The 28000-nt window shown below is 48.5% G+C and overlaps 8 protein-coding genes across 8 annotated transcripts; 5 read left to right on the top strand and 3 right to left on the bottom strand.

Annotated features, from left to right (window-relative positions):
• Positions 1 to 885: 885 nt before the first annotated feature.
• ARB_00027 (uncharacterized protein) lies at positions 886 to 5793 on the top strand (the record flags this gene model as incomplete). The annotated part of the gene is made up of 1 exon (XM_003013534.1): positions 886 to 5793. The coding sequence occupies one exon, from the start codon at positions 886 to 888 to the stop codon at positions 5791 to 5793; it is 4908 nt and encodes a 1635-aa protein (XP_003013580.1).
• Positions 5794 to 6713: 920 nt separating this feature from the next.
• Positions 6714 to 7577, top strand: ARB_00028 (uncharacterized protein; the record flags this gene model as incomplete). Its single annotated transcript, XM_003013535.1, has 1 exon — positions 6714 to 7577. One exon carries the CDS (start codon positions 6714 to 6716, stop codon positions 7575 to 7577), a length of 864 nt encoding a protein of 287 aa, XP_003013581.1.
• Positions 7578 to 9409: 1832 nt separating this feature from the next.
• On the bottom strand, positions 9410 to 12935 carry ARB_00029 (uncharacterized protein; the record flags this gene model as incomplete). The annotated part of the gene is made up of 3 exons (XM_003013536.1): positions 9410 to 11377; positions 11448 to 12723; positions 12817 to 12935. The coding sequence occupies 3 exons, from the start codon at positions 12933 to 12935 to the stop codon at positions 9410 to 9412; spliced, it is 3363 nt and encodes a 1120-aa protein (XP_003013582.1).
• A 1097-nt stretch (positions 12936 to 14032) lies between these two features.
• On the top strand, positions 14033 to 17132 carry ARB_00030 (uncharacterized protein; the record flags this gene model as incomplete). Its single annotated transcript, XM_003013537.1, has 5 exons — positions 14033 to 14246; positions 14335 to 14429; positions 14549 to 15014; positions 15077 to 16169; positions 16229 to 17132. 5 exons carry the CDS (start codon positions 14033 to 14035, stop codon positions 17130 to 17132), a joined length of 2772 nt encoding a protein of 923 aa, XP_003013583.1.
• A 901-nt stretch (positions 17133 to 18033) lies between these two features.
• On the top strand, positions 18034 to 18861 carry ARB_00031 (uncharacterized protein; the record flags this gene model as incomplete). Its single annotated transcript, XM_003013538.1, has 1 exon — positions 18034 to 18861. One exon carries the CDS (start codon positions 18034 to 18036, stop codon positions 18859 to 18861), a length of 828 nt encoding a protein of 275 aa, XP_003013584.1.
• Positions 18862 to 19315: 454 nt separating this feature from the next.
• ARB_00032 (uncharacterized protein) lies at positions 19316 to 19847 on the bottom strand (the record flags this gene model as incomplete). The annotated part of the gene is made up of 2 exons (XM_003013539.1): positions 19316 to 19554; positions 19685 to 19847. 2 exons carry the CDS (start codon positions 19845 to 19847, stop codon positions 19316 to 19318), a joined length of 402 nt encoding a protein of 133 aa, XP_003013585.1.
• A 389-nt stretch (positions 19848 to 20236) lies between these two features.
• Positions 20237 to 21092, top strand: ARB_00033 (uncharacterized protein; the record flags this gene model as incomplete). The annotated part of the gene is made up of 2 exons (XM_003013540.1): positions 20237 to 20332; positions 20406 to 21092. The coding sequence occupies 2 exons, from the start codon at positions 20237 to 20239 to the stop codon at positions 21090 to 21092; spliced, it is 783 nt and encodes a 260-aa protein (XP_003013586.1).
• Positions 21093 to 21350: 258 nt separating this feature from the next.
• Positions 21351 to 24080, bottom strand: ARB_00034 (uncharacterized protein; the record flags this gene model as incomplete). Its single annotated transcript, XM_003013541.1, has 3 exons — positions 21351 to 21544; positions 21612 to 23180; positions 23240 to 24080. The coding sequence occupies 3 exons, from the start codon at positions 24078 to 24080 to the stop codon at positions 21351 to 21353; spliced, it is 2604 nt and encodes an 867-aa protein (XP_003013587.1).
• Between the last annotated feature and the right edge of the window lie 3920 nt (positions 24081 to 28000).

A 28000-nucleotide genomic window follows, 5' to 3' on the forward strand; every position in this document is an offset into this window, starting at 1 on the left:
GTTTCTGCATCGCGGTATTTCTTTTGGCTCCCTTGTCCTCCGTCCTCCCCGTCGCTTCGCTCTTGCGCTCTCAGAAACCACGTCCTAGCAGCATCTCAGGAAAAGGTCCAAAGGCGCCCTCGGGCAGGGTCTGCCAGTGGCCGGTAAAAGGCCATACACGGCCATCAGCTTCATCAAATACGCAGTCATTTCAGGCTCAATATAGTGCCACTTTTCGATATTGGACGTGATACGGATCCCTTTGCGCGTTTTTAACCCAGGAGCAGGACTGTCACATTCTTCACATTCGCAGTCTATCCTTCCTACCAAAATTTTTTTACCACCACATCAACTGCTTGCGAAACTACCGCAGCCATGTCTTCCGTCAGATTTCCATATTCGAAAGCGCAGTTGCGCACGATTAAAGAGATCCAGTTTGGTCTCCTCTCACCTGAGGAGATAAAGCGGATGAGCGTGTGCCATGTCGAGTATCCTGAGACTATGGTCAGTTCACGTTTGGACGTACAGAGGCAATAAATCTTTACTTTTCATACTAACATATCTCTTTCTTATTCTAGGATGACCAACGACAACGGCCACGTGAAAAGGGACTTAACGATCCTCGTCTAGGCACCATCGATCGTAACTGGCGATGTGCTACATGCGAAGAAGGCATTAATGACTGCCCGGGGCACTTCGGCCACATCGAACTATCTACGCCGGTGTTCCATATTGGTAAATATTTGTCATGGAAAAGATTTTGAACCTTTCAAACTGACATTCTGGTATAGGTTTTTTGACTAAAATTAAGAAGCTGTTGGAAACTGTCTGCCACAATTGTGGAAAGATAAAAGCCAATGCGGTTAGTCATCCCTTGTGGGATGGCAAATCATAGATATGGCCAGTATGCTGACATTTTTTTTTGAATATCTTCAGTCTGATCAGAAATATCTGGACGCCCTTCGTTTTCGCGATCCGAAGAAACGTTTCGATGCTATTTGGCGATTGTCGAAGGATATCCTTATTTGTGAAGCTGACCCACCGGAAGAGGATGACCCTTTTGCCAAAGAGAGCTCAAAACCTGTCCAGGGACATGGTGGTTGCGGCAACGTTCAACCCCAGGTTCGAAAAGAAGGAATCACGCTAATGGGTACATGGAAACCAAGCAAGATGCGCGACATGATGGATGATAACGAAATTCAGCAACCTGAGAAGAAGCAGATCACTCCTCAAATGGCCCTTACAATCTTTAGGAACATCTCGGAGGAAGACGTTCGTCTTATGGGATTGAGTAATGATTACGCCCGACCCGAGTGGATGATCATTACCGTATTACCTGTTCCACCCCCTCCCGTTCGACCTAGTGTTTTGGTAGGGGGCAGTGGTACCGGCCAGCGTGGAGAGGATGATTTAACATACAAGCTTGCTGAAATTATCCGCGCCAATCAAAACGTTACCAGGTGTGAGCAGGAAGGCTCTCCGGAACATGTGGTTCGCGAATTCGAGTCTCTGCTGCAATACCATGTCGCAACTTACATGGATAACGATATAGCTGGCATTCCCCAAGCAATGCAGAAATCCAACCGCCCCGTTAAGGCCATTCGTGGAAGACTAAAGGGAAAAGAAGGTCGTCTCCGACAGAACCTGATGGGAAAACGTGTGGACTTCTCAGCTCGTACTGTCATTACTGGCGACCCGAATCTCTCACTTGATGAAGTAGGAGTTCCTATTAGCATTGCGCAGACGTTGACATACCCTGAGGTGGTCACACCTTACAACATCCATCGACTAGGCCAACTTGTCGATAATGGTCCAGATGTTCATCCAGGTGCACGCTATGTCATTCGTAGCTCTGGTGAACGTATTGATCTTCGACATCATAAGGGTGGTGGTGGCCGAAACTTCCTGCAATGGGGATGGAAAGTTGAGCGTCACCTCATGGATGGCGATTTCATCCTTTTCAACCGTCAGCCATCCCTTCACAAGGAGTCTATGATGAGCCATCGTGTTCGTGTTATGCCATATTCCACTTTCCGACTGAATTTGTCTGTCACGACCCCGTACAACGCCGATTTCGATGGAGATGAAATGAACTTACACGTCCCTCAAAGTGAAGAGGCGCGAGCTGAGCTTAACCAATTATGTTTGGTTCCTTTGAATATCGTATCCCCGCAGAGAAACGGTCCACTTATGGGTATTGTCCAAGACACTCTTTGTGGAATTTATAAGATCTGCCGACGAGACGTATTCTTAACGAAGGAGCAAGTTATGAATGTTCTTTTATGGGTTCCGGACTGGGATGGTGTTCTTCCTCAACCTGCAATTCTTAAGCCCCGCCCCAGATGGAGTGGAAAACAGATGATTAGTATGGTTCTTCCGTCTGGCTTAAACTTGCTTCGAATCGACAAGGACAAGTCTCCCATTTCAGAAAAGTTCTCCCCCCTGGCGGATGGAGGTGTCTTGGTCCATGGTGGTGAACTGATGTATGGAATGTTTTCTAAGAAGACTGTTGGTGCTTCGGGTGGTGGAGTTGTTCATACTATCTTCAACGAATACGGACCTGATGCTGCTATGAGCTTCTTCAATGGAGCCCAGGCGGTTGTGAACTACTGGCTCCTTCACAATGGTTTCAGTATTGGCATTGGTGATACAATTCCTGATCTGGAAACTATTCAAAAGATCGAAAATGCAGTACGTGTCAGAAAGGAAGAAGTCGACTCCATTACTGCCAGTGCTACGGAAAACACTCTGGAGGCTCTTCCTGGTATGAACGTTCGAGAAACCTTCGAGAGCAAGGTATCCCGTGCTCTGAATAATGCTCGTGATGAAGCTGGTACTGCGACAGAAAAGAGCTTGAAGGACTCGAACAACGCGGTTCAAATGGCTCGATCTGGTTCTAAAGGTTCCACCATCAACATTTCTCAGATGACGGCGGTAGTCGGTCAACAGTCAGTTGAAGGAAAACGTATTCCTTTCGGATTTAAATATCGGACATTGCCACATTTCACAAAAGATGACTATTCTCCAGAATCCCGTGGATTCGTCGAGAATTCGTATCTCCGGGGACTCACACCTACAGAATTCTTCTTCCACGCTATGGCTGGTCGCGAAGGTTTGATTGACACTGCTGTAAAAACTGCGGAGACTGGTTATATCCAACGAAAGCTTGTCAAGGCACTGGAAGAAGTCATGGTTAAATACGATGGAACTGTTCGCAACTCCTTGGGAGATATCGTCCAATTTCTTTATGGTGAAGATGGTCTTGACGGCCAGTGCATTGAAAATCAGCGTGTTGACGTTATTAAATGCTCGGATGAACAGTTTAGAAATCGGTTCCGTGTTGACCTCATGGATCCAGAGCGCTTACTTTCGCCTGACATCCTGGAGCAGGCGACAGAGATTGCAGGTGACATTGAGGTACAAAAGCACCTTGATGAAGAATGGGAACAACTGTTGAAGGACCGCGCCTTTTTGCGAACTGTTGTTAAGGAAGATGACGAGATGATGCAATTACCGATCAACATCCAGCGAATTTTGGAGTCGGCCAAAACTACTTTTAGAATTCGTGATGGCACAATTAGTGACCTTCACCCGGCAGAAGTTGTTCCGCAAGTCAGGCAGCTGTTGGATCGTTTGCTTGTGGTCCGTGGAGATGATGCTCTCTCCCGTGAAGCTCAGGAAAGCGCAACTCTTTTGTTCAAGGCACAGCTCCGTTCACGTCTTGCGTTCAGACGCTTGGTTGTGGAATACTCACTGAACAAGCTTGCTTTCCAGCATGTTCTCGGTGCCATTGAGAGTCGATTTGGAAAAGCTGCGGCAAATCCCGGTGAGATGGTTGGTGTGTTGGCTGCCCAGTCAATTGGAGAGCCGGCTACCCAGATGACTCTCAACACTTTCCATTTTGCTGGTGTGTCCTCAAAGAACGTTACGCTAGGTGTGCCTCGTCTTAAGGAAATTCTAAACGTCGCAACGAACATCAAGACGCCATCTATGACTGTTTATCAAGCACCAGAGTGTCGGATGAACAAAGAATCTGCTAAACAATTGCGAAGCATTGTTGAGCATACTAGTCTACGATCGGTAACAGAGTCAACTGAGATATACTACGATCCCAATATCCAGTCAACCGTTATTGAAAACGATATCGATATGGTGGAATCATACTTCATCATTCCGGAGGATGTTGCGGACGACTCATCACGACAGTCAAAGTGGTTGCTCCGTATTATTCTAAGTCGACCAAAACTTCTAGACAAGGGTCTTACTGTCCAAGATGTTGCAACAAAGATTAAGGAAGCATACCCCCAGGATATAGCTGTTATCTTCAGTGACAACAACGCCGACGAACAAGTCGTCCGTATTCGTCAAATTCAGGATCCAAAGCAAGACGAAGATGATGATGACACGGAATATGATGTTACTCTCAAGAAGTTGGAAAGCCACTTGCTCGACACTCTGACCCTACGTGGTGTTCCCGGTATTGACCGTGCGTTCATTAATGAAAAATCCCGAACTAGAGTTCTCGAGGATGGCTCGCTCCATCAAAGTGCAAGCGACCCTGAATGTAAAGAATGGGTACTCGAAACTAGTGGTTCCGCCCTTGCAGATGTGTTGGCAATACCTGGCATTGATGCTAGCCGCACATATTCTAACCAATTCGTCGAGATTCTTGAAGTGTTTGGTATCGAAGCTACTCGAACAGCCCTTCTCAGAGAGTTGACACAGGTGCTTGCCTTCGATGGTTCTTACGTCAACCATCGACACTTGGCACTTCTCGTAGATGTCATGACTTCACGAGGCTTCCTCATGGCTGTAACCCGACATGGTATCAATCGTGCAGATACTGGTGCTCTGATGAGGTGCTCCTTCGAAGAGACTGTCGAAATCCTTCTTGATGCTGCTGCTTTTGCTGAGTTGGACGACTGCCGAGGCGTGTCTGAGAACCTGATCCTTGGTCAAATGGCACCCGCAGGAACGGGAGAATTTGATGTCTATCTTGATCAGTCAATGCTTATGGGCGTCGTTTCCAACAATGCAGGCTTAGGAGCGATGGGCGAGGAACCTAAGGGGATGCTTTCTGACGGTGCCGCTACCCAGTACGACAGCGGCTCACCAATGCAAGAGAACATGTATATCAGCTCCCCTGATCCTGATTCCCAATTTTCACCTGTCAGACAAGCCGGGTCAGAGAATGCTGTTGGGTTCGCTGATTACCAGCCACCAAGTTATGGTGGATTCAGCCCTCATGAGCCGAGGAGTCCTGGAGGAGGCTACTCTCCCAGCAGTCCGTTCAATACCAGTCCAACTTCTCCAGCATATTCTCCCTCGTCGGGTTACTCTCCCACTTCTCCGGGCATGAGCATTACAAGTCCGCGGTTCATTTCATCTCCGGCTTTCTCTCCAGCCAGCCCGTCATTTGCTCCAACCTCTCCAGCTTATTCACCGACTTCTCCTGGATATGGACAAGCTCAGTCACCTACCTCGCCTTCCTACTCGCCCACTTCACCAGGTTTCTCTCCTACATCACCCAGCTACAGCCCCACGTCGCCCAGCTTCAGTCCGGCCTCGCCTGTTTTTAGCCCTACATCGCCTAGTTACAGCCCAACCAGCCCAGCGTTGGGAGGTACTGGCAGGCATCTTTCACCAACCTCTCCTACCTCCCCGAAGTATACCCCAACTTCGCCCGGATGGTCTCCCACCAGTCCAGAGGCATATTCTCCAACCTCTCCAAACTTCTCTGGCTCGCCGACTTCTCCAGGTGGGCCGACGTCTCCAGGCTATAGCCCGACATCTCCTACTTTTAACCCAACGTAAGTCTACACACAAGTATTGCTTTTATTATAATCCTGATACTTACTATCTGGAAGATCCCCACGCCAGTAAAGCAAGCTTTACGGGTTAGATCTTTATTTCTTGTTTCATAAAACTCCTCTAGTGTACTAATACTTCGATTTTCACTTCGATTCACCCAACCTTCCGAAAAAAAACTTACGTTGCCTCATCCAACGTGCAGTTGGTTAATCTACTTTCTCCCTTCATCGGATCTGGCGCTTTGTACCAAACATTTTCGTCTCCTTCAAATTCCTTTGTCAGAATGACCCCAAAAATTTCACTTTTAACTGATTCGTTATTTTTGAAATTGTATGTCCCTTTCCCCCGTTTTAATCCTTCAGCCTTTCTGGACAATTATTTTTTACCATCAGAGGACCCTAGAGTTTTGCCTCTTCCCCAACTGCCAAACAGGCCTCCATCTGACAAAAAAAAGAATAAAAAAAAGGGAAGAAAAGACCCGAGGACCTTAGATTGTTATTGGGCACCCTCATAATATAGCATGGCGTTGGTGTTGCTTTGCTCGTGGCTTAGTTATTTGGTTTCCTACGCTCTGCTTGATGTCTTCAGAGAATCTTCCTACAATAGCATCTTAAAAGAAAATCCAACAAAAATAACATTTGATCCTCACGTTTTCTTCACTATCAACCTTAAATTATCTCGCATTTTGAATAGAAAAGTCTCAACTCACAACTCGCACCAGGCACTCGATCAAATTATGTCACGTGACTGTAATTTTTTCCCAAAGTTGTTTAAATTTCAAAAAAGATTTTGATCGAGTTATCGCATAGCTAGTTACCCTTCGTATACCTGTGCCATACAACCCATTTCTCTGATCATCCAAAAATGCGACCTGAAACATAAACTTGTCCTCTCTATCACCGATATTTCTTTCCGTCGTTATAATGGACCCTCAAGCCTACCTAATGAACCAAGGGTGGTCAGGCCCGGGGAACCCTTTAAACCCTTCTAGACGGCCAGGCGCACACGGTGGGCTTGGTCTAACAAAACCGATTCTTGTTGCACGGAAGAAAAATACACATGGCATTGGAAAGAAGACGACACACGATCACACAAACCAATGGTGGCTACGCGGGTTCGAGGCAGCACTGCGCGGTATAGGAACAGACGGAAGTGCGACGCCTGGTAGTGGGGAGTCTACTCCCGAAACTCCAAAGAGTGAGCTCTATAAGTTCTTCGTAAGAGGACCGGGGCTTGCAGGCACTATCAAACCGAATGAATATAGCAAACCCTTACAATCATTACGCCCAGATGGTGATACTTCTTCCAGCTCTGTCAATAGTGGCACATCAAACCAAAAGAAAAAGAGAAAACGAGAAAATATAGAAGCATCACCTACCGTCGATGCATCTCAAGGAAAGAAAGAAAGGAAGAAAAAGAGTAGGGATAAGAAGGAAAGGCTAGCCATCTGTGGTATTGCCACCCCACCAGAGGAGGACCATAAGGAACAAACCCCTTACATTGAAACTGTGGAGTCTATGAAAGAAGAGATATCAGGGGGAAGTAAAAGGAAAGAGGAAGAGAGAAGAGAGAAGAAAAGGCGGCAGGCCGAAGCTCTAGCTACTGAACTTCACACAAAACCGAGAACATCCAATCAATCATCGGATGAAGATTCTCCAAAGAAAGAGCGGGAAAGAAGAAGAGCTGCTAAGAAGGCTAGAATAGAAAAGAAACAGGAGAAGAAGAAGGAGAAGGAGAAAGGCGAGAAAAAGACTCATAGGAAAGTGAAGAGAAGCAGTAAAGATTAATTACAGGTTCAATGACCCTTAGATGTCATGGATTTCTCATGGGCCAGCAACCTATCGTACACTAATTAGAAGAGAGGATCGGTATAGAGTGTTAGCCTTTTTCATGCTTGTTAATAGCGACAGTTGATGAAATAGATACCCCATTTGCATTGAATCTTATATTTTCAGGTTTCATGGCTTTGTTTGCTATTTGGAAGTTTCCCTGGTATATTTGATAATAGCCACGGACGTTGCTCCCAAAACTCATCCTTAATAATATCGACGTGGGCTATCGCTATGTCGGCTTTCCTTCGTAGTTTCTGTTGCTTGTCTAACTGGGTCCTGGACAGCTTTGTGTCCTCCCATTCCCCATCGTCGGACACTTTCGCGCTGGAGGTATTCTTAACTTGTTCCAACTCATACTACCCATCTACTACGTTAGACATGCAGGTGGTCGCAATAGACTTAATCAAACATTTTGAAACTCACATCTCGGAACAAAACGCTCCCCTTCTTGAATATTTCGGGTTCGTTATTATAGTTGATCCCATATCTCGAAAAAAGGATCTCATTTTTATCGGATGAAACAGTGCCCTATTGATGTGCGTTCAACATTAAAGCCTCCGAACCATAAAGGTTGAATGAAAGAGTGTGCCATGGTCAGTATATTTTACCTTTAATTCTTGCTCTGCATCCCGGTTTCTCATCCCACCCTTTAGTACCATGCTCCAAAATGTGGTATTGTACAGGTTGTTGATGTGGCCTTTGCGTCGATTAGTACGCTTCTTTGCTAAATTTGATTTTCCAGTTAGTCAAAATTGAGCCTTACAATCAACTTGTCTCCAGCTCATGTAGTCTCTTAGATTCTTTATGCTAGGGTATTGGACAGCTCTCCCATCGAACGTAGGAAGAAAGTTAGGCTCTAACGGCGTGTCTGGAAAGTACGATGTCCATTTATATGTGTAATGTGCTGTAAAGGTTGACACTATGGTCGACACCAGTTTACTACAGATAATGAGGTTAGTCTTCTGGTATTAGTTCAAAGGGTATAAACGAATTTTACCTGCTTCTTCGCTCAAACAGCGAACAGTTTCGATGGAAAACGAAACTTGATAAGGTCAGTTGAAGATGCCGACATAGATACCTGTCTGTATGAAAACGCCTCCTTACCTGAACTCATCACTCACACCATATGCAATGACTAAATCAGGAATATCTTTCATAACGGCTTGGGCTGCTGAATTCATCAAATCAAGTGCTCTGAGATCATTTGGTTTCTCAAAGTGATATTTATCCGACAGTCTATTATCAAGTGATTAGCAATAGTGCTCTCATCTAAGGCTCAGTACACCTGATTAACCACTAAATACTGGAGTATTCTGGGTATTGACATTGAATTTGAGGAACTAACTTGTGAAAGCCGCGTCCATCAATGCGTATCACAATCCAGGTATTTGGCAGAAGCACGTCACTTTGCTCAAAATTCTTGACATACTCGTACCTATGATGTTGTTAGCTGGGAATACCAGTAGATAGCAGTGCCATACTTTGAATTAGCCATTTCTGAGGGGGTTTAGGGATAATTAGCTCTTCATATATAGGTATATACGGTTCTAGATATCCTGTGGACTTTCGTTGGACATCATTAGAGAATTCAAACAATAAGAAGAATATTTATATCAGCGCGGGGCTTAGTCATAGTTAACTAACTAGTTAGTTAACCAGCCAACTAACTTAATTCTAACGACTTCATCAAGCAATGGAAATAAATATTGAATGAGTTCAGCTATGGACAGTATTGTGTATTCATCAAGGAATACGGTATTTCTATTCCAAAAAAAGGGGGGTATATATCATGTATCTTCAGATACTGACTCATCCCCCGTTTCGCTCGCTATCCCACTGGATTCACTCGGCGCTTTATCCGTCTTCTTTGACTTGCGCCTGAATCCAAACCCGAGGCTTCCTTTGCTAGATTTCTCTCCAGATTTATCACCAAGTGATATAGCACTCTCGTTACTTTTACCCAGCTGCATCTCACTCGTGCCATCACCGTCAGCTTCACCTTGTCCGGATGAGTCCCCTTTCTTAGAGAAGAGGCTGGCCCGATCCTTCCAGGGCATGTTAAACTTGCTCGAGCTTCCTTTGCGGGTCAGTTTCTGGATAAATGACTCCTTTGTGCTGACTGACTCAGACGGAGTAGTAGAGGGAACTTGTTCTAAAGATTCGTGAGACTCGGTGGTGGCTGTTCCAATGGATCGAGCGTCCTTGGAGCGCCGAGAGGCGGGTGGTGACAATTCCTCATGCGTGGATTCACCCTCACGGGACTTCGGAGGCTCCGAATCCTTTGATTTTGGCCTATCGAGTTTCTTCCCAAAAAAGGTTGTGAAGGAAGGTGCGGCAGGGTTTAGTTTTGGGGTAACGGGGCGGTGGGATGATGGAGGTCGAGTTCCGATGGGAGCCTGGATTGGCCTCTGGGGCTCAAATGGAGTCTCATCGTACTCTAATTCAGTAGGTAGACCGAGGGGTAGATGGCCTGTTGAACCTACTTGTATTGAGGGGCGGCGAGACTGGTTCCGTGACCATGCATTCGGAGATATCCAATCATGTCCGGAGCTGCCAGCTTTGTCGGAGGAGGGCCATCCAAACGGCTGATTCTCCATGGTCGGTAGTGGAAGGGCGTTTTCAAACGAGTATGTTGATGATGGGCGGGGAGATAGGGAATTTCGTCGAACAGTTCCAAGAATAGAAGGATCAATAGGATCATGGCGAGGACTGAATTGATTATACCCTTTGCTTGCATCTGGGGAATTAAGTGAAGGCTGGTTGTGGTTAGGGGAAACACCGGATCCATGTCTCCCGGAGGTGAAAAAGCTAGGGAACATTGCCCGTCTTCCAGCAGGTAGGCGGTCAGACGAGCTATCGCCTGTGAGATGAGATGCATTATTACGTGGGAAGAGCGTAGTCATTGGATTTGCCCAATTTGTGGTATAGCTCAAACGACGGCGTCTCGTGCCCATGGGGTCAAACTCGTCATCCAGGTTTCTCGGAAATGACTGACTCTGACCAGTCTTGAGGCTCCCAAGCAACGGAGGTCCATCAGCCATGGTCTTGCCCCTCTGGCGATTAAAACCAAACAGTCCCGATAGCCTCCGGGATGCGCTCTGAGCTCCACTAGGAGGGGGTTTAGATGCCCCGGGTACGGTGGTTTGAGCTGTATTGCGATCAGTGTCATGAAGATTATTTAAACTGCCGTGGGGACTTGCAAAGATACTTGTGGGATCGCTGCCAGATGAGAGCGGTGAAGGTGAGTTGGGCAGGAGTCCTTCAAAAGGGGCAGTGGGAGCCACGGAAGTAGGGACGGTAGGAATCGAAGTAGGAAAAGGAGTGATTTCGGAATCTTCGCCAATACTCTGTTCTTCGTCTCCCAGAAGATCAGAAGGTAGTAATGCATCGGCACGGGGGCTCATGGGTGGATTTTCAATATCAGTACGGACCGGGCTAGTTTCGTCTGTCGGATCTGGGATGGTCATCCCATTATTAATGTTGAAAAAAGCAGGGCCGGATGTGAAAGTCGGCGAGTTAGTTCCAACCTGACCATAGTTTGGGTTCGAGAACGCCGTATCAACCAAGGGAAAGCTGACAGGCGACGACATATTGCTAGTAAGGGAGCTTCGATGGCGATTACGCCTACGACTGCTTGTCCTTCTGTTAAGACTTAGGTCGGGAGTAGCAATTGGGCCAAATGGCCCTGGGGCATTGCCCCATTGAGCATTTGTCCACTGCAGTCTGTCTTGAGCTTCATAGTACTGCGGCAGGGCCTAGTAGGGGAGTTAGAATGGTGATTGTCTTTATGGAAAAGATGAAATTGCATATCGCCTCATCACCTACTTGAGTGTGTACGTTCATGAGAGACGCATACTGGGAACGGAGGCCAGCCATTTTTCCATCCCAGAAATGTTCGGGTTCCCTCTCGACCCGTTCCAACTCTCTGCCTTCCTCATTGTCTTCTCCTTCGGGACGCCGTCTCTCCTCCTCCAGGGCCTTGATACGACTGCCCGTGACCTTGATATCTTCGTCGATTTGCTTCATTTCTCCTTGCTCCTCTGTAATCTTGCGGCGGTACTCTTCTAATTTGGTAGTGGACTCTTCGCCAATGCGGGTTTTCTCCTTCTGCAGGTTGGCGAGTTCATCCTTGATCTCGATTTCTCTCTCGTTCCATCTAACGATGTCCTCTCTTCGCTTCTTCCTCTCAGCTTCTTTCTGCTGCAGGAGCTTTTCCCGTTTGCTCTTTTCATTCTGAACGGTCCGGTTGATGCTTTCTAGTTTATTGATGTGTTTCCGCAGATCACCAGTAGCATCATCTTTCTCCTTGACTCGCTGTTTTAAGTCATTTCTCTGGTCTTCTAGTTCACGCAGAAGCTGCTCGTATTCCTTTTCTTCTTGAGATAGCTGCTTATCCAGAGACTCGTTTTCTTGCTGTAGCGCTTTCAGCCTTTCAGCTAGTTGCTTTAATGAACCTTCAAATTCGGCTCCTGCGGCCTCTCCATCGTCTAGCATTTGCGGAACGCCACTGTCTTGAACGGAGGTTGATCCAATCGATCTTCTTCCTCCACCAGAACGTTTGGCTTGCGCTGTGCCCCCACTTTGTTCTCTTGACATAACCGGCGCAGAGGGAGAAACAATTGCGGCAGCCTTGGGCACGTAGGCCTGGATAAGAGGAGGTCCACGGTTCTCATGAGCTTGTTCGGGAGGGAATGGTCCTGGACCGGTGCGGATATGGAGAACAGAGCTGCAGGTCTGGAAATTGGCCGAGCTGATTGCGATTACACATATATGGTATATATGGCTGGGCTGGAGGTTAAAAATGGAGACGGCGGTCTCGGAGCGTTTTGTCTCGCCGACTGCATCCATATTGTCAGACTTTATCTTCGGGATTGTCGTAAGTAGACAAAGAAGCGAACCGAGCTCACCTCTGATACCATTCACCTGAACCGCATGTTTGTGGACTGAGTTTTGCAGTTCGGGATATTTCCAAGCTATCCGTATATCCGTAGCCCCTATCTCTTCCAAAATCACTTCAGGAGTGGGAGGAATATCTAGGCCGAGCTTTTCAACGAGCAGCTCGTTCGGCGTCAGGCAAACTTGATATGCGCGGTAGGTGAGCCTAAATCGGCACAGAAAAGAGAAAAGACAAACACAGGGAGATTAGCTCAGTACAGAAGATAAGATACACGATCCGCAAGCGATTTAGACCTACCACATCAGTGCCCATAGGATCGAGCTGGCGATGAACAACGCCATTGCACCCTGGACTCGTACCTGGGGGACACCAGGATAGGTGTCTGCCACCAGGCGCAACGACTCGTATCTCCCCATGATAAATGCCCCATTAAAAACGAGCGAGATAACCGAGGACTCCAGTCGCAAACCGGCTCATCTCTGCACGCCGGGTCCGGTTCAAAAGTGCCCTTCTTTTGCTCGCGCGACTTGCTCAACCTCGTCCTTTGCTTTTGGTCGTTCAATTTGCAATATTTTGCGGATTAAAGATTTAGCTTGCCGCGGTACATGATGACTAAGCATAGCTTGTACCTAAACTTAGGGGACGGCGATGGAAAAGAGACCCGAGAGGATACAAGGTAGGAAAGGTAGGAGATAAGTCAGAGAGATGGGGGATGGGAGATGGGAGATGCCTGGGGGCTTGCTGTAATGGCCGTGGAATTGATTGCTGGGACATGGTCCCTTTGCGTGCTGCCCTAGGGACGTTGATAACTACATCGACGACTCTGTAAATGCCATGGGCAAGCTGACAAGCGAGAAGGCGTTTGATAGATAGCTAGCTAGCTACCGTGTATAGTTATTGAATGAAGGGCTGATAGCTGTTCCCTGTCTCCTGGCGATTCTTCAGGCATTGTCTTTTGCTATTTGAGTTGAAGCTTGACCGCCCGTCTCCTGTCCAGTTGTTTCTACATATCTAGGCCGAGACCTGGTCAGCCACCACAGAGCCTCATCCGTCCCTCTTCGGCAGCTTCTGTCGGCCCAGGCAGATCATCGAGAAGGGCGAAATCGGTTCCTCCGGGCGGGCGTTCCACCTTTTTCTCCTCGCTGCCAGGGCAAAAGCTAACCGTCTCCGCCCACCAGTGGCGTTCTCACATGAAAACTTTCGCTCGCCCTGATAAACATTCAGGTGATGTCTACGTGCTCCGCAGACCCCAGCAAACTGCACAGCAGCCCAGCAACAGTGAATGCGAGAGGCCGGACATGCCTCGTAGGTCTGCCGGAGGATATTGGTTGCTTTCCCCTGGAAGGCAGCCAACCGGAGGGGGTTAGGACAGCCAGCCATGCAGCGAGCGAAGAGAAGCTGTGCCGCCTGGATTGGGTGGAATGCTAAGACTTCTTAGCACCGTCCTGGGGCCGTCTAGAATGCCTGGCTGAGAGCTGTCCAGGCCATGTCTTGAATGACAATGTAACCACCCATGCCACCCACGCCTTGGTTTCACAACGAGTTACTCCGTACGGGCGTCAGTCAGGAGGAGATCCAGCCTGACAGACAGAAACCCGCACGCCATCTGTTCCGATCCGGGATAGTCCGCAAAGTAGCAGACGCAGGCAGCAGCGAAGAAAAGGAAGCGGAGATCAGCCAGTGTTTGATATCAACCGCAGAGCAAGCCTCATTCCTACCTGCAGGACGTCTGTATAGCCAGAGAGACTTTCGAGATCTGCTCTTGTAGCGTCTCAACAAATGGGTGCTGCCGTGTTTAGCGCCACCAAAAAACAGCTATTTATAAGGCTGTCGGGCTTTGTCTCGCCCCCGTCTCTCTTCTTGACTCTCTAAATCAGCGTCAACAGTCGCATCGTCGTGCGTTGGACGGAGTAAATATACAAGATATAACCAAGTAATCGTCGCTGCGTCGTTGTTTTTCTTTTTTTCCTTCGCTGCGCCTTTTCACGCCGAAGCGACCCGCGAGTGACATAGTTTTACCTAGTAGTAGGAAACTCTCTTCGCCGGGCTCGTCACATGTTCTGCGCTGCTCGCCGGCCTCAACATCTACGACTTCGACGTCAACCGCAACTTCAGCTCCCAACAACCGCCGGCGTCGTCCCTGTCTTTGTCGAATATCCCGTCTCTCTCTCTTTCTCTCTCTTTGTCTGCGTGCTCCCTCGGTGCTGTCTTCTGTAAGCTGTCTTCAACTTCACATGCCGAGCTAGGCGGGATGCAGTACGTTAGGAGTATCAGCGGTTCGGTATCTAAGACATGGAATTCTATCAATCCGGCTACCCTCAGCGGTGCCATCGACGTGATAGTCATTGAGCAAGAAGACGGTCAGTCCCTTCCAGGCCCGGGTGACACACAGATGCACGCAGTTGCTGACCGTCCCAATTCCAGGAACACTCGCATGCTCGCCGTTCCATGTCCGTTTCGGCAAATTCTCCCTCCTTCGGCCGTACGAGAAGAAGGTAGGCTTGCCAGTCTCCAGCGGCAGAAGAGACTTGAAGAGATGGAACACCTTGCTAACTAGTCATTCATCAGGTCGAGTTCAGTGTCAATGGAGTCAAGCAAGACTATGCCATGAAGCTCGGGGAAGGCGGGGAAGCCTTTTTCGTATTCGAAACCACTGGTGACGTCCCAGAAGACCTGCAGACTTCACCTGTTATATCTCCCGCTGCTAGTCCGCAGCAGTCGCCAAATGAGCCAAGTAACAACAGTACCCTAAACCTACAAGAACCCGAGTACCTTGACCTTACCTCAAAGTCGTCTACCCCTCCAAAACAGGCCCGCGCGACAACTGAACCCCTCTTGGATAGCGAAACTGAACGATCCTCCCCTGTCTCGAAGAATGTACGTGAACCAGGCCATAAGCTAGACAGATCTCGGTCAGATGACCTGCTGGAAGCTGGCCGTGCAAATGGCCAGAGTGCAAACAGTTCACCACAGACGACGAGATCCCAGAGCCCACCCCCAATATCCCGTCAAGAGGCATACTCCAGAGCTATTTCACTATCCAAAAAGCTATCCGGGTCGAATATTCCTTCCAAGGTGACCGAGAGTGGTGATCTGATGCTTGATATGACTGGATACAAGAGTAGCGAGGACGAGGCCCTGAGAGCAGAGGTGGTTGCTCGTAAGATCCTGGCCGAAGAGCTGGAGGGGAACTATGATATCGGTGCCTTGATTGGGGCCGACGAGCATGGAAATCTATGGATCTACAGCAGCGAAGAGGCCAAGGAGGCGGCTGGTCGGAAGGCTTCCTATAGCGCCCTACAGCACCATAACGGTATGGCAGATGATGCCGTATCGGACCCAGGATACCAAAGCGATAACGATCAGCTGGACTACAATAACCATCCGCAGAAACATCACCGTTCTCAGTCAGACGCACAGTTGGAATATCCTACCCCGCCGCAAACCCCGACAGATAAGCAGCCGGAAGGCGGTCGTAGTTATGCGAAGACCTTGCGTTTAACGAGCGATCAGCTTAAGGCGCTCAACCTCAAGCCCGGTGCCAACCCGATATCCTTTAGTGTCAACAAGGCCGTTTGCCCCGCAACCATGTACCTATGGAGCTACAAAGTTCCTATCGTCATCTCCGATATTGACGGGACCATAACCAAGTTAGCTATGCGCCTGTACCCTATACATAGATCATAATTTTTCTAACTTCTCATTATAGGTCTGATGCTCTTGGGCATGTTCTGAATATGATCGGGCGAGACTGGACTCATCTTGGCGTTGCAAAGCTCTACACTGATATTGCAAGCAATGGTTACAACATCATGTACCTAACAAGTAGATCTACCGGCCAAGCGGACACCACCCGAGCATATCTCAAAGGGATTTTGCAGGATGGATATAAAATCCCCCAAGGTCCAGTGATCATGAGCCCTGACCGAACAATCGCCGCACTACGGCGTGAGATATACCTCCGCAAACCGGAAGTATTCAAAATGGCCTGCCTGCGCGATATCCTTAGTCTTTTCGAAGGACGCCAGAACCCATTCTATGCCGGCTTCGGTAACCGTCTTACCGATGCACTCAGTTATCGATCCGTCAATATCCCCTCGACCAGGATATTCACCATCAACTCCAACGCAGAAGTCTCACTTGATCTTCTCAGTTTAACCAAGTATAAGAGTAGCTATGTGACAATGAGGGAGCTGGTTGACCACTTTTTCCCCCCCGTCAGCACACTTGTGCAGGAAGGTGGCGAAGAGTTTACTGATTTTACATATTGGAGGGACCAGCCGAGGGATCTGGATGAGTTTTCACTTACAGACACCGACGCCGGCTCAGACCGGGCTGACGATGACGATGAATATGATCTTGATCACCGCAGCGGTATCCATGAGACCTATATATCTCGTGACTCTATAGAGATTTCTGGCGATATGAACGATTCTATACATGATTCCGTGTACGAGGACATGGACGACATTTCTGAAGAAGATGAATACGAAGAAGAAGACGACCGGCGGATGTCTGATGAGGTTCCTGCATGGTCGAACGAGGAAGATACTGACGATCCCGGGGCACCCAAGTCTCCCGCACGCACTCCCAGAAGTCTTCCCGTTCGCTAGAGTAATCGCAGTGCCACATTAAGCTATCGGATAGATGGCTGTGTATTTTTTTTTGGACTATGGCTGGCTGGCGTTTCAGTCCCGGAGTTTCGCTTTTCTTTCTGTTTCTCTATATCTTTCCCCATTCCTCTGGGCGGCCCGATATAGATGGGACTATATACCCCCTTTTCGGAGGTCTACCCGGGACTCAGCTCCCTGGCTTCATTGCTTGAGCATCTGGTGCATTCATGAGCGGGATTTGTTTATTCCCTTTTCTTTCCTTTTTTTTTTAGAGTGTTTCCCTGGTTTACTCCCTCCTGTCTTGATATTGTTGCTGCTTTCTCCATAAACCGGCGAGCGTGCTGAGCCTGTGATGTTAGTTCGGTGTAGACTCTAATAGAAATGTTTAATTCGCCAACCTCTCGTCTACATTCATAGGTTCCCTTCCACTGGATCAGTATTTTCCAGTAGAAAATGCTTTATCCCTCTACTCAGCAATTATAGAATTGGGAATTCCCATTTTCCTACGGAGTAGAGATATTATTATCTCAGGCAGAGCGACGGCATGATGGGAGTTCTGGGGCGTTGGCTTCAACCTTAAACTGTGTTTCACGTGACAGGGATCCGCGACCTCAAGACCGCAAGCAACGAAACAACCAAAGCTGCGAGCGACAACATCTTCATCCGTCTTGCTGTCCTCTAATACGCACTCACACAGCCGAACAGAGCTGGTGTTTTCAGAGCTCATCGCTTCATTTTCCTTTCGGTACCATATTCTCTCGGTTCACGGCCGCTACCAAGAAACTACAATCCCCGCTTGCAGGCCAGGCGAGATACATGCGCTCAGGGCTGTCATCTAACTAGACCTCCACAGAGTTGCCCCGGATTTTCTCAAGCCCTCAATTTATCATAATAATACGAGATGGCTTCACCCAGGCCTAATGCGACTCCTATTGCGGGACCATCCGCTCCTTCAACACAGCCAATTACGCCTCCAGCAGAGCCTCTACCATCATCAAACCCAGCTGCGCCTGCAAGTACCACCCCAGCTCAAATACCTTCTACCTCCCTACAAGATAGCGGTAAAAGCAGAAGGCCCAGAGATGCCCGATTAATTCACATGTTATTGGCCTCTCTTGGAGTCACTTCCTACCAGGAACGAGTCCCGCTCCAGCTTCTCGATTTTGCATACAGATACACCTCAAGCACTTTACAAGATGCAGTATATCTAGCGACCGAGGGCTATCCAGGAGAACTACAGAAAGAGGGTGGTGGTCGAGCCCATGCGCATCAAGATGGCAGCAATGGCGTTAGTTTAGGTGCACTGCGAATGAGCATTGCTTCTCGGTTACATTATCAATTTCAGCCAGGCCTGCCCAAGGAATTTTTAATGGACCTTGCGGCGGAAAGGAATCGGATTATGCTACCTGGTGTCTCGAGGGGACAAGAGGGAGCGTCAAGTAGCGCTACAGCGTCGGGACAGGAAACCATGATGGGCGGTATACGGTTGCCACCAGAACGGTTCTGTCTGACAGGAGTAGGGTGGGACATGAAAGGAGAATGGGAGAGTGAAGGTGAAGAGGAGATGGAAGTCGATACGCAAGCTGCTGGTGCTGGTGCGCCTGCTGAGAAAGATGCAGAAGAGAGGGAAGAGGAAGATGACGAAGACGGGCGGATGGAAGACGTCTTTGGCCATACTTCCACCGCAGATGCCAATAAGGACGAAGACAAGACCATGACGGATGTCTGATTCCGCCTCCTATTGGACCGAACGTCGAAATACAATAATTAACCACGGCGTTGCTAACCAAAGAAAGAACAGCTAATCTAATATCGGCCGGCGTATTGGAGGGGGGTTTTTAAAAAACGGCATGTTGCAAAAGGAGGTTTCTTAGCGGAGATCTATGGGTTTTATTTTGTACAATATCTAATCATTATGCTTTCTAAATGGCACAGGGTTACGAGCCAGATATTGACTCCTGTAACTCTTCCAGAGTAAAGAAAAGGATAGCGTGCTAGCTTGCTAGTTTGACAGCAACTGGGTATATGGCTTGAGAGATTGCTCTTGCAAGAGATCGCATCCGAGTATATAATACAATTAAGCAGAAAAAGGATATAATCCGACTCCAACCCGAAGAAACGCCTGGTAGTTGCTGAAATAGAACAATCGGTCCAAAGGGGTAACGTACGTCTATCATAGCTTCTCATGAACTCTTCGTGGCTTTTGCTGCAGCCCGTTTCTCGTCGTCCTTCTTCATCATGGCAATAACTTCTTGCCTTCGTTTTTCAGTCTCCTGAGCTTCCCTTTCCCGAGCTCTTATTCTCTCCTCTCGACCGGCGAACCATTCTTCTCGTGCCAAATCTTCTATCTCTGGTCGGGCGTGAAGAACCATACAGGCGTTCATAGCAAGCCGCTGCTTTCGACAAACCCATGTAGCGGTAACTGTACGGTTGACTGCGCACGCTGCGAATTCTATCATAAAATAGATAAACCCATTAGTTATATTGCTCCCGCGCATAATGTTGCCTGCACAACGGGACGCCTCTCGTAAAGAATCCAAGGGCAGACTTACCTTTTATTACTGGATCACAAAGCCCCCTGACCTTTTTATAATACGCCTGCTTCACTTCTGCCTCCTGGGTAGCAGACAGTGGCGTAGGGTTCCGAAGGTCGACCTTTCGACGAGCTGGTGTCGGGGGGGTTTCCGTAGCCGACGGGGCGGAAGTGGTGGCCATCGCTGCTGGGTTTTCAAGAGAAGTAGACAAAGTAGGAGAGAATGGTATATCTAGCTAGCCCATCCACTACAATATAAGCTGATTGAAGGGCCGCTGACGAACTGGCCGTGGAGATGTTCAAGCTGTCATCGATATTTCGTTCATACAGCCGGTATCAACGATGTTGGTTCAAGCTCTTGAGTTGGAAACTTTAAATTTTTTTTTTTTTTTTTTTTACACTCAAGAAACTTTTCCAACGTCAAACAAAAAATCTGGCTGTCAACAACTTCAAACGACCTCGACTCTTCAGCGTCCGTTTCTTATATTATTCCCAGCCCTAAGGCAAACAGATATCAAGTTATTTTGACTTCAGCTCATTTAATTACCGGTCCACGGTTTGAACGGTCATCATGTCGTCCATGCGAAATGCTGTGCAGCGGCGTGTGCATCGCGAAAGAGCACAGCCAGCTGCCCGTGAGAAATGGGGTCTCCTAGAAAAGCATAAAGTGATAAGAACCCTAGATTTGTGTCGCCTGGCGAATATAAGCTTGATTGACTAATGGTATGGTGTCAATATAGGACTACTCCCTTCGTGCCAAAGATTACAATCTCAAGAAAGCCCAGTTACAACGCCTGAGAGAGAAGGCTCGAAACCGTAATCCAGACGAGTTTGCCTACGGAATGATGTCAGAAAGCTCCCAAACACATGGGAAACATGGGGCCAGAGAATCGAAGTCCTTAAGCCATGCGACTGTGAGCCTGTTGAAGACACAGGATGCAGGGTATTTGCGGGTCGTAGGAGAACGAGTTCGGAGGCAGCTTGCGCAAACCGAAGAAGAGGCAAATCTACAGAAAGGAATAAAACGAGCAGAGAGTCTAGGCGGGAAGAAATTAATCTTTGTCGACTCGGCGGAAGAGCAGCAGCAAGAGAAGGCGAACAGGGATGAGCAAGAAGATGACGGAGAAGACGATGAAGATGCCTCCAGAGAACTGACCATTGATGAATTGAAGCAAATGGCTAAGACCATGCCAAAAAAGCAAGTTGAAGCCGAGAAACGAGCAAGAAAAGAGCTCTTTATTGCGCGGCGGATGAAGGAAAAAGCGGCCGAATCCCGGCTAAAGAAGCTTGCGACCCTCAAACAGCAGCATGCAGATATATCGGCTGCAGAGGAAGAGTTGGCTCTACAGAGGGCAAAGATGGCAAGATCTGTAGGGGGTGTGAATAAACACGGCATCAAGTGGAAGGTCAGGGAGCGGAAAAAATAATTACTCAAATCGTCTTCTGCGCTTATATAACGAGATTACGAATTTCCTTCTGGCGTTCAATGGGGTTAGAAGAGGCAGTGATGTAATGATTTAATATTGGCATTAAAGTATACCAGTGACTAGGAACTGGGGAGCAAAACAACCAGAGCTGCCCGGGAGCTGCAAACAAAACAATACGCAGATAAAACATGGAAAAACTATCTTACTCAATTCCTACGCTACCGTTCTAATGACATCAAAGGAGGCCATGTTGAAAATTTACTGGCCATCTATCGCAGCCATGCGAATAGACACCGCTCGTCGATGGGCATCCAATCCTTCTACGGATGCCAGCTGCATCACAGCACTGGATACGTTGCGCAAACCTTCGGCTGTCAGATTTGAGCTTGTGATATGCTTTACAAAGGAGGCAAGATTCACTCCAGAGTACTGCTTTGCATATCCATAGGTTGCTATAAAAAAAAACATCATTAGCTGTTGTGGACATTAGAAACAGATGTGAAAATCGATGATACATACGTAGAGAGTGGTTGACGCCAGCAGAGTAGTCACCAACACTTTCAGGAGTCCATTCACCAATAAAGACACTTCCGGCATTTTGCACAAGCGGAACAACATCTGCTGCATTCTTGAGTTGGAGAATCAGATGCTCAGGGGCATACTCGTTGCTCAGAGTCATGGCTTCCTCCACATTTTTGACAACAAAGGTCACGGAGTGGGCTATTGAGCCTCTAACAATGTCTACTCGTGGTAGAGCCATAGCTTGTGAGTGAAGTTCGTCTTCAATGGCCTTGAGCTCAGCTTCGTTCAAGTCGACCGCGATAAGTATAACCTGAGAATCAACGCCGTGTTCTGCCTGGCTGAGCAAGTCTGACGCAACAAAGGCAGGATTTGCGTGTTTATCAGCGATAACGAGGACCTCGCTAGGTCCTGCGGGCATATCGATACCCACGCCGGCAGAAGTATCGTTTGACACGAACATTTTGGCAGCTGTTACAAACTGATTTCCTGGGCCGAGAATCTTGTCTACTTTGGTGATGCTTTCGGTGCCGTAGGCCATGGCTGCGATAGCCTGGGCCCCACCAGCAAGCACAATGCTATCAGCTCCGACCTTTTTGGCAATGTATACAATCTCTGGAGAGATACTGCCATCGGGCCGTGGCGGAGATGCAAATACAATATTCTTGCATCCGGCAACCATGGCAGGAACGCCTAGCATAAGTGCGGTTGAAGGCAGTACAGCCGTGCCTCCGGGTATGTACAAGCCAACCTTTTCGATGGGACGGACAAAGCGTGAGCAGACTACTCCCGGCATGGTTTCAACAGATAGTGGCTTTTCATCTTGCTGGGCGGCGTGGAAGCGCCGGATATTTTCGTAGCTGACGTCAATGGCGGCTTTAGTCTCGGGAGACAATTTCATCAAATCTTCAGGGAAAGGAGCAAGCAGCACAGGTGATGTTAAGGAGGTAGCCTTTTCAAATTTGTGGGTATACTTGAGCACTGCTGCATCTCCATTCTGCTGAACATCTTGAATTATGGGGCGAACGAGGTTGACAACTGCATCGTTGGATTTTTGGGAAGGTCTTTGGAGAGCCTCTCGGACGACCTTTGGTGGAGTCGATGCAGTGAAATAGCATTTCATTGTGATTTTTCCATCCGCGTCTGCAGCTGGAGGCTTGGGTTTGGCATCCTCTTTGGCTGGTTCTCCGGAACCCCCCTTGGTAGAGGCAAGGCCAAGTTTCTCGGACCACGCAGGTTTAGCATCCCCCTGTCTTCTCTTCACCTTTAGGCTCTTTAGGTCAAGATTTCTCTCAACATCTTCAAGAGACACGCCAGAAGAAATGCACTTTGTAAGAGCAAAGTAAATCAAATCGGCAGCTTCGGAGGCAACTTCTTCCTTTTTTGACGCTTGACATAACTCTTCCGCTTCCTCCATTATCTTGGCTTCCAACAATTTTGGGTCATTGAATAGACGAGAGGTATATGAGCCAGGGGGTGCACTTTCTTTCCGAGTTTGCAGGGTATGCTGTAGGCGGGAAAGGCCATTATATGCCCCAAAGCAGCTAGGAGTTCCGAGATGACAGAAGCCTATATATACACTTAAATATCAGTTTAAGCTCGAACAGAACATAAAATAGCAGACTGACCTCTTCCTTTCTGTCTAACTACGAAGACAAGGCAATCATTGTCACAGTCCAAGCCAATTCGGACAAGTTCCTGGGTGTCACCACTCGAGGCTCCTTTGTACCAAAGTCCACGTTTCCGGCTCTGATACACCCCAGTTCCGGTCCTAATGGCTTCAGCAATGCTCTTGTCACTGCTCCAGACAAGTCCTAGCGAGATTCCACGCTCATCTGTGACAGTGGTAGCATATAACCCGGTGTTGCTATCTGGAACAGCTCCAGCAACCAGGAACTTTGCAGGTGAAAGCTCCTCTTTCTCTGCAGACAGAATAGCAGAAGGAATAATGCTAGTAACACCCTCCTGCTCGCTAGTCAGGAGAGCCGCCTGACTTGTTGAGCCATCGTTGGACCTATAGACTGTCTTAACGGAGGAGTCGTCTGACAATTCGGATATAACAGTATCCAATGCCTCGGACGAAGTGCAACTGACGCCAATCTCTTTCCGCTCAGCATCTTCAGCCACCCACTTCTTCAATTCAAGCACTTCAGAAGCAGATGATACGAGCACCACTATTCGTGACGAAGGGACACTCTGCTCTCTTGAAAGCGTCTGGAGCTGGTCAAGCGTTACAAAGGCAAGGATTGCTCCAGTGTTGAGAACGTCGATGATGTCTGCCACATCCGTGAAAGCTGTCGCATCAATGCAGACATCCAGCAAGGAGAAGTTATCCCGGACAAAGGAGAGAGCGTAGTCGACGCTCGATGGCTTTATAAGAACCCTGCCGAAGTACGAGATCTGCCTAAGGCTGAGGCCCTCCGTGGAGCTCGACTCGGGTGTATGGGAGAGCAGGAATGGCAGCGCCATCTTTAGTCGGTTGCAGGGTCTCTGTTGGCTTCAGAAGGAGGATTTCTGGTAGGCAAGCCTCTCGACCGTCTATTTCGTTCTCTTCTCTTCCGCCGTCCGACTCCCTTTTTCTTCTGCTGTGGTTGAACTTGCACAACCGGAGCTCGTCAGTAGTTTAATAGTAGTTATGACTCCCACGCAAACTTCGTCGGTGGGGTAGTTAACCTTTAGTTACTTAGATTAGATTTAGTTAGAGGAGAAAGATAAGGAACTTAAGCTTTTGCGGCACTTGCCCGGCCTTAATTAGCCGCCAAGCGGAGGAAGCGAGAAAGTGTTATTATCGATATACAGATAGAACGACACACAGATATATATACATGCTATATGCCAGGATATATCGGTAGTTAATTTGCAGTGAGCTTGCTATTTGGGGCCTCTGGTAGTTGATTCGTGCCCATCTCCCTTGTACCGCCGTTTCCACCGCATAATTAGTTCCTGGGTTACCCGAAGATAATCAGGTAATCTCGTCGACGTCGAGCTTTATCAAAAAAGTTTCGTACTTCTACCACCGGATACCAGGGCTGGATGGACCCTTTTATAGCACAATATATATAGCCCCCACACAGAAATAGATTCTGCATAGAAGCGTTAGATAGAGACGGTCGCTTGCCTCCTCTAAAAGCTGGCTATTCGGGGGTATTGCGGCCAAAGAGGTATGACGCACAGAATACGCCGCGTACCTCCCCTTATAATCATTCGGCAAAGACGAACGAGAATATGGGTTGGCGTAGCTCGACGGGTAGATGCAATAAATAACAGGGCAAAGGGGCATCCCTATGATCAAAATAAAGATGTATCTCAGCCCAGGGGATCTTCTTCATGCATTTGTGATTACGTCAAACCGGTGCCTGATAGCGCAGTTGCTATCCTTGATAAAAAATTGGATTAAGAGTCCATATCGATAAGAGAGTTAACCAAGGGGTCTATCCTGGCTGGCGATAGCTGCCTGAAATACGGCCACCAGATAACTAGTTAAGGCTTCACTGCCACCTGTAAGGCGTGACTGATCCGATACCACCTATAAAATAGGTCGTAATCTAACGGGCGTTGGCGCCGATAAAGGGGTATCTGTTAGACAGAAGGATGTGATATGAAATATTAAGAATAGTTCTCTTCTAGCTGAGAAGAAATATGTTCAGCCGTGTATCAGAATTACTCCATACAATCGATAGCAATAAGCTAAAGATCAACCAAGAGTTTGAATCCGAGACATGCATAACTAGGCAACTTAGGCTTAAACGGTCGAAGAAGCCGTCGCCAACATGATAGATTGTTCGACGGTTGTTAGAACTCACAAAACTTCAGGATGGCGATGGGTATCCCTTTGGCTTGCCGGTTGGACAGACAGTTTGACAAGTATAAGCCCCTCGTCCGCCGCCTAGACTGTTTCTCCCCAATTCCCCAGCTTTTTTTGTGTGACCCGCTGGTGATCCGTGAGAGGAATTTAGTCGAAGAGCTGGAGTTGCATTTTGCACGAAGGCACGTTACCTCCATGAACTGGGCGTACAGCCGGGCAAAGAGTCCTCTGCTATAGATCTATAAGATAAGAGTAGTATGTAAAAAGACGGTAACAACAAAGAGGTGTATACTTAACCTCAAGGCCCCCCGGCACATGATAGTCACTTGATAGACCCGTCTGCACCCCCCGTCGACCTCCCGCCTGGGCCCTAAAGTATGGGCAAGGGAAGGGAAGTCCGCAACCGGGATCCGGAGACCAGGCCGTGCCTTTCTAAATGCATATGTTTAATTGCTGTATACAAGCATATGCTTCCCACCCCGCACTGCTTGTCCCTCTCTGGGGCCCACCGCCGAGGTCCTTTTGTAGTGTACCAAGCAGTTGGTAGGAAGACGGCAGAGCGCCTTTTTCTTTTTGACCGACTGCGCTGTTCTCAGCCGTCTATGTCAAGTATTCCCCGGACATGAGCGGGGTAACTACCTATGCACGCATGCATGCATGTATAACGCTCCCGTCAACAAAGGAGCCATGATGGTCGTAGGTAGTAGCGGCAGAGCGGTGGAGGCCAGGCGTGGCTTCGTTGACAATCGAGGGATGGATTTCAAGCGTGTGATCACTGGCGATCACTGGCTCGACATAACCATCGCGGCCTGAGCAAGGACGAACAAAGGGGACGAAAGAAGTTTGACGGTGAAGATGTGATTCCAGGCGGCACCTGGCCGAGGAAGAGAACAGCCGTCTGCTTGGACTCCGTACAAGTATGATTTCATCTCGCCATTGACAGGGAGGCGGTAAACAGAGGCCAACTCGCCTGAAGAGGCAGCCCAGGAGGGAGGACCGCATACATAACTCGCTAAACTCTGGTGAGGCTGCCGGCCTGCTCGATATAAGTATATCAGGCGGTTTAAGACCAGAGCAGTGCTGCAGTTAGTGGAGGGCCTAAAATGGGTCTGTTGACCCTTGCTGCAGCGAGTCAAGGTCCATGCCGGGCACGTTAAACTAGTTATCTGATAATCTTCTCTTCTCCATCCTCATGGCCGAGAGGTCGGGGGGCAGGCGACTTCGTCTCATCCGGTGGTGGTGGTGGTGGTGATGCTCGAATGTACGGAGTATAACCAACTCTGTGTGTGCGTTGGATTCAACTAACTAGATCCACCCCAAGGACGAGAGACACGGCCCTGAGGATCCCGCCTTCACGCCATCACGCCATCACGAGACATGCAACATGCTTGCTGGCGGTCGTTTGTGGGGGTCAGATGTCGGTCAGCAAGTAAGTACGGAGTAGTATACACATCGCCGGCGCTGGTAGAGATGCTGTCGCCGTGGAGAGTTCGTGGCAAAGCGAGACACGGTGGTTATCTCACGGACTAAGTTACGTCCCGGTCTCGCCCTTCGCTCGCCAGCAGCATCAGAGTCAAGGACCAGGAACAGACAAGCCGGCCCCAGGTCGCACATAACTTGCTGGTCCTGTCCTTTGGTTCAACAGCCAGCCCATCGACGGGCAGGCAACAGGGAGGAAAAAAAAGAAAACCGCCTGTTAATTCGTTACTCGTCTAAGCGTGTCCTCCCCCCTAGCTGCTGATCACTTTCAGGGGTAAGGAGGGTAAACGCAAAGAAAGGCACAACAAGACCAAAGATTCCATCTCGTAACTTATGGGGCCGTGACATCGGCACAGGAGCCAGCCCCGGCGAGATGAGCGGCGGGTGACGATGGCCGTCGATGCAACTAACAAACCGCTTCGTTGGGCCGGCGTCCCCAGGTCGTCTGATATCTGTTTCGTGCGACGCCCTACCAGCTCTGGCGCGAGCTGCTCGGTGTGAGAAAGGACCGGTGGACGATGAGAGAGCCAGTACTCCGTACTCCGTAATCGAGATACTTACTCGAGGACAGAGTGTACCCGCCAGTCTCTCCCGTCCCTGGCAGCACGGCAGCAGATAGAATATGATACATATCCGGCAACTCTGTGAGAGCACCACGCCCGGGATGCCTTGCCTTGCATCAACCATCACTCGGAACAATATATACACATATCACCTCGTGGAACGGGCAACAAAACCATTGTTTCTGCTCCGATGTACCGCTGCAAGGGAAAAGAAACATGGAATACACATCCAAAAATGACTGCCAGAGTGGCTGAAATTGAGATCTCCTGATGGTCAGACTGCGCGGAGCTTAACACCAACTAGTTTAACAGCCAACAACCTGTGATATCTGTGATGGAAAGCAGATCTGGGAGTTCCACCGCGAACACGCTAGTTGGCCAGGGATTCTCTCCCTGCTTTTCTTTTTCTTTTTTTTCACCTTTGCATGGGCAGGTGAGGAGCGAGCCAGGATGAAGCTCTGTTCCTGCCGGGGGTTGGTGGATATGGAGGCGCCCAAAGCAAAGGGACCCTCATAAGATTATTATTTTATGATTTGAAGAAG

This window comes from Trichophyton benhamiae (assembly GCF_000151125.1).
Source record: "Trichophyton benhamiae CBS 112371 chromosome Unknown contig00074.8, whole genome shotgun sequence".
Classification (NCBI taxonomy): domain Eukaryota; kingdom Fungi; phylum Ascomycota; class Eurotiomycetes; order Onygenales; family Arthrodermataceae; genus Trichophyton; species Trichophyton benhamiae.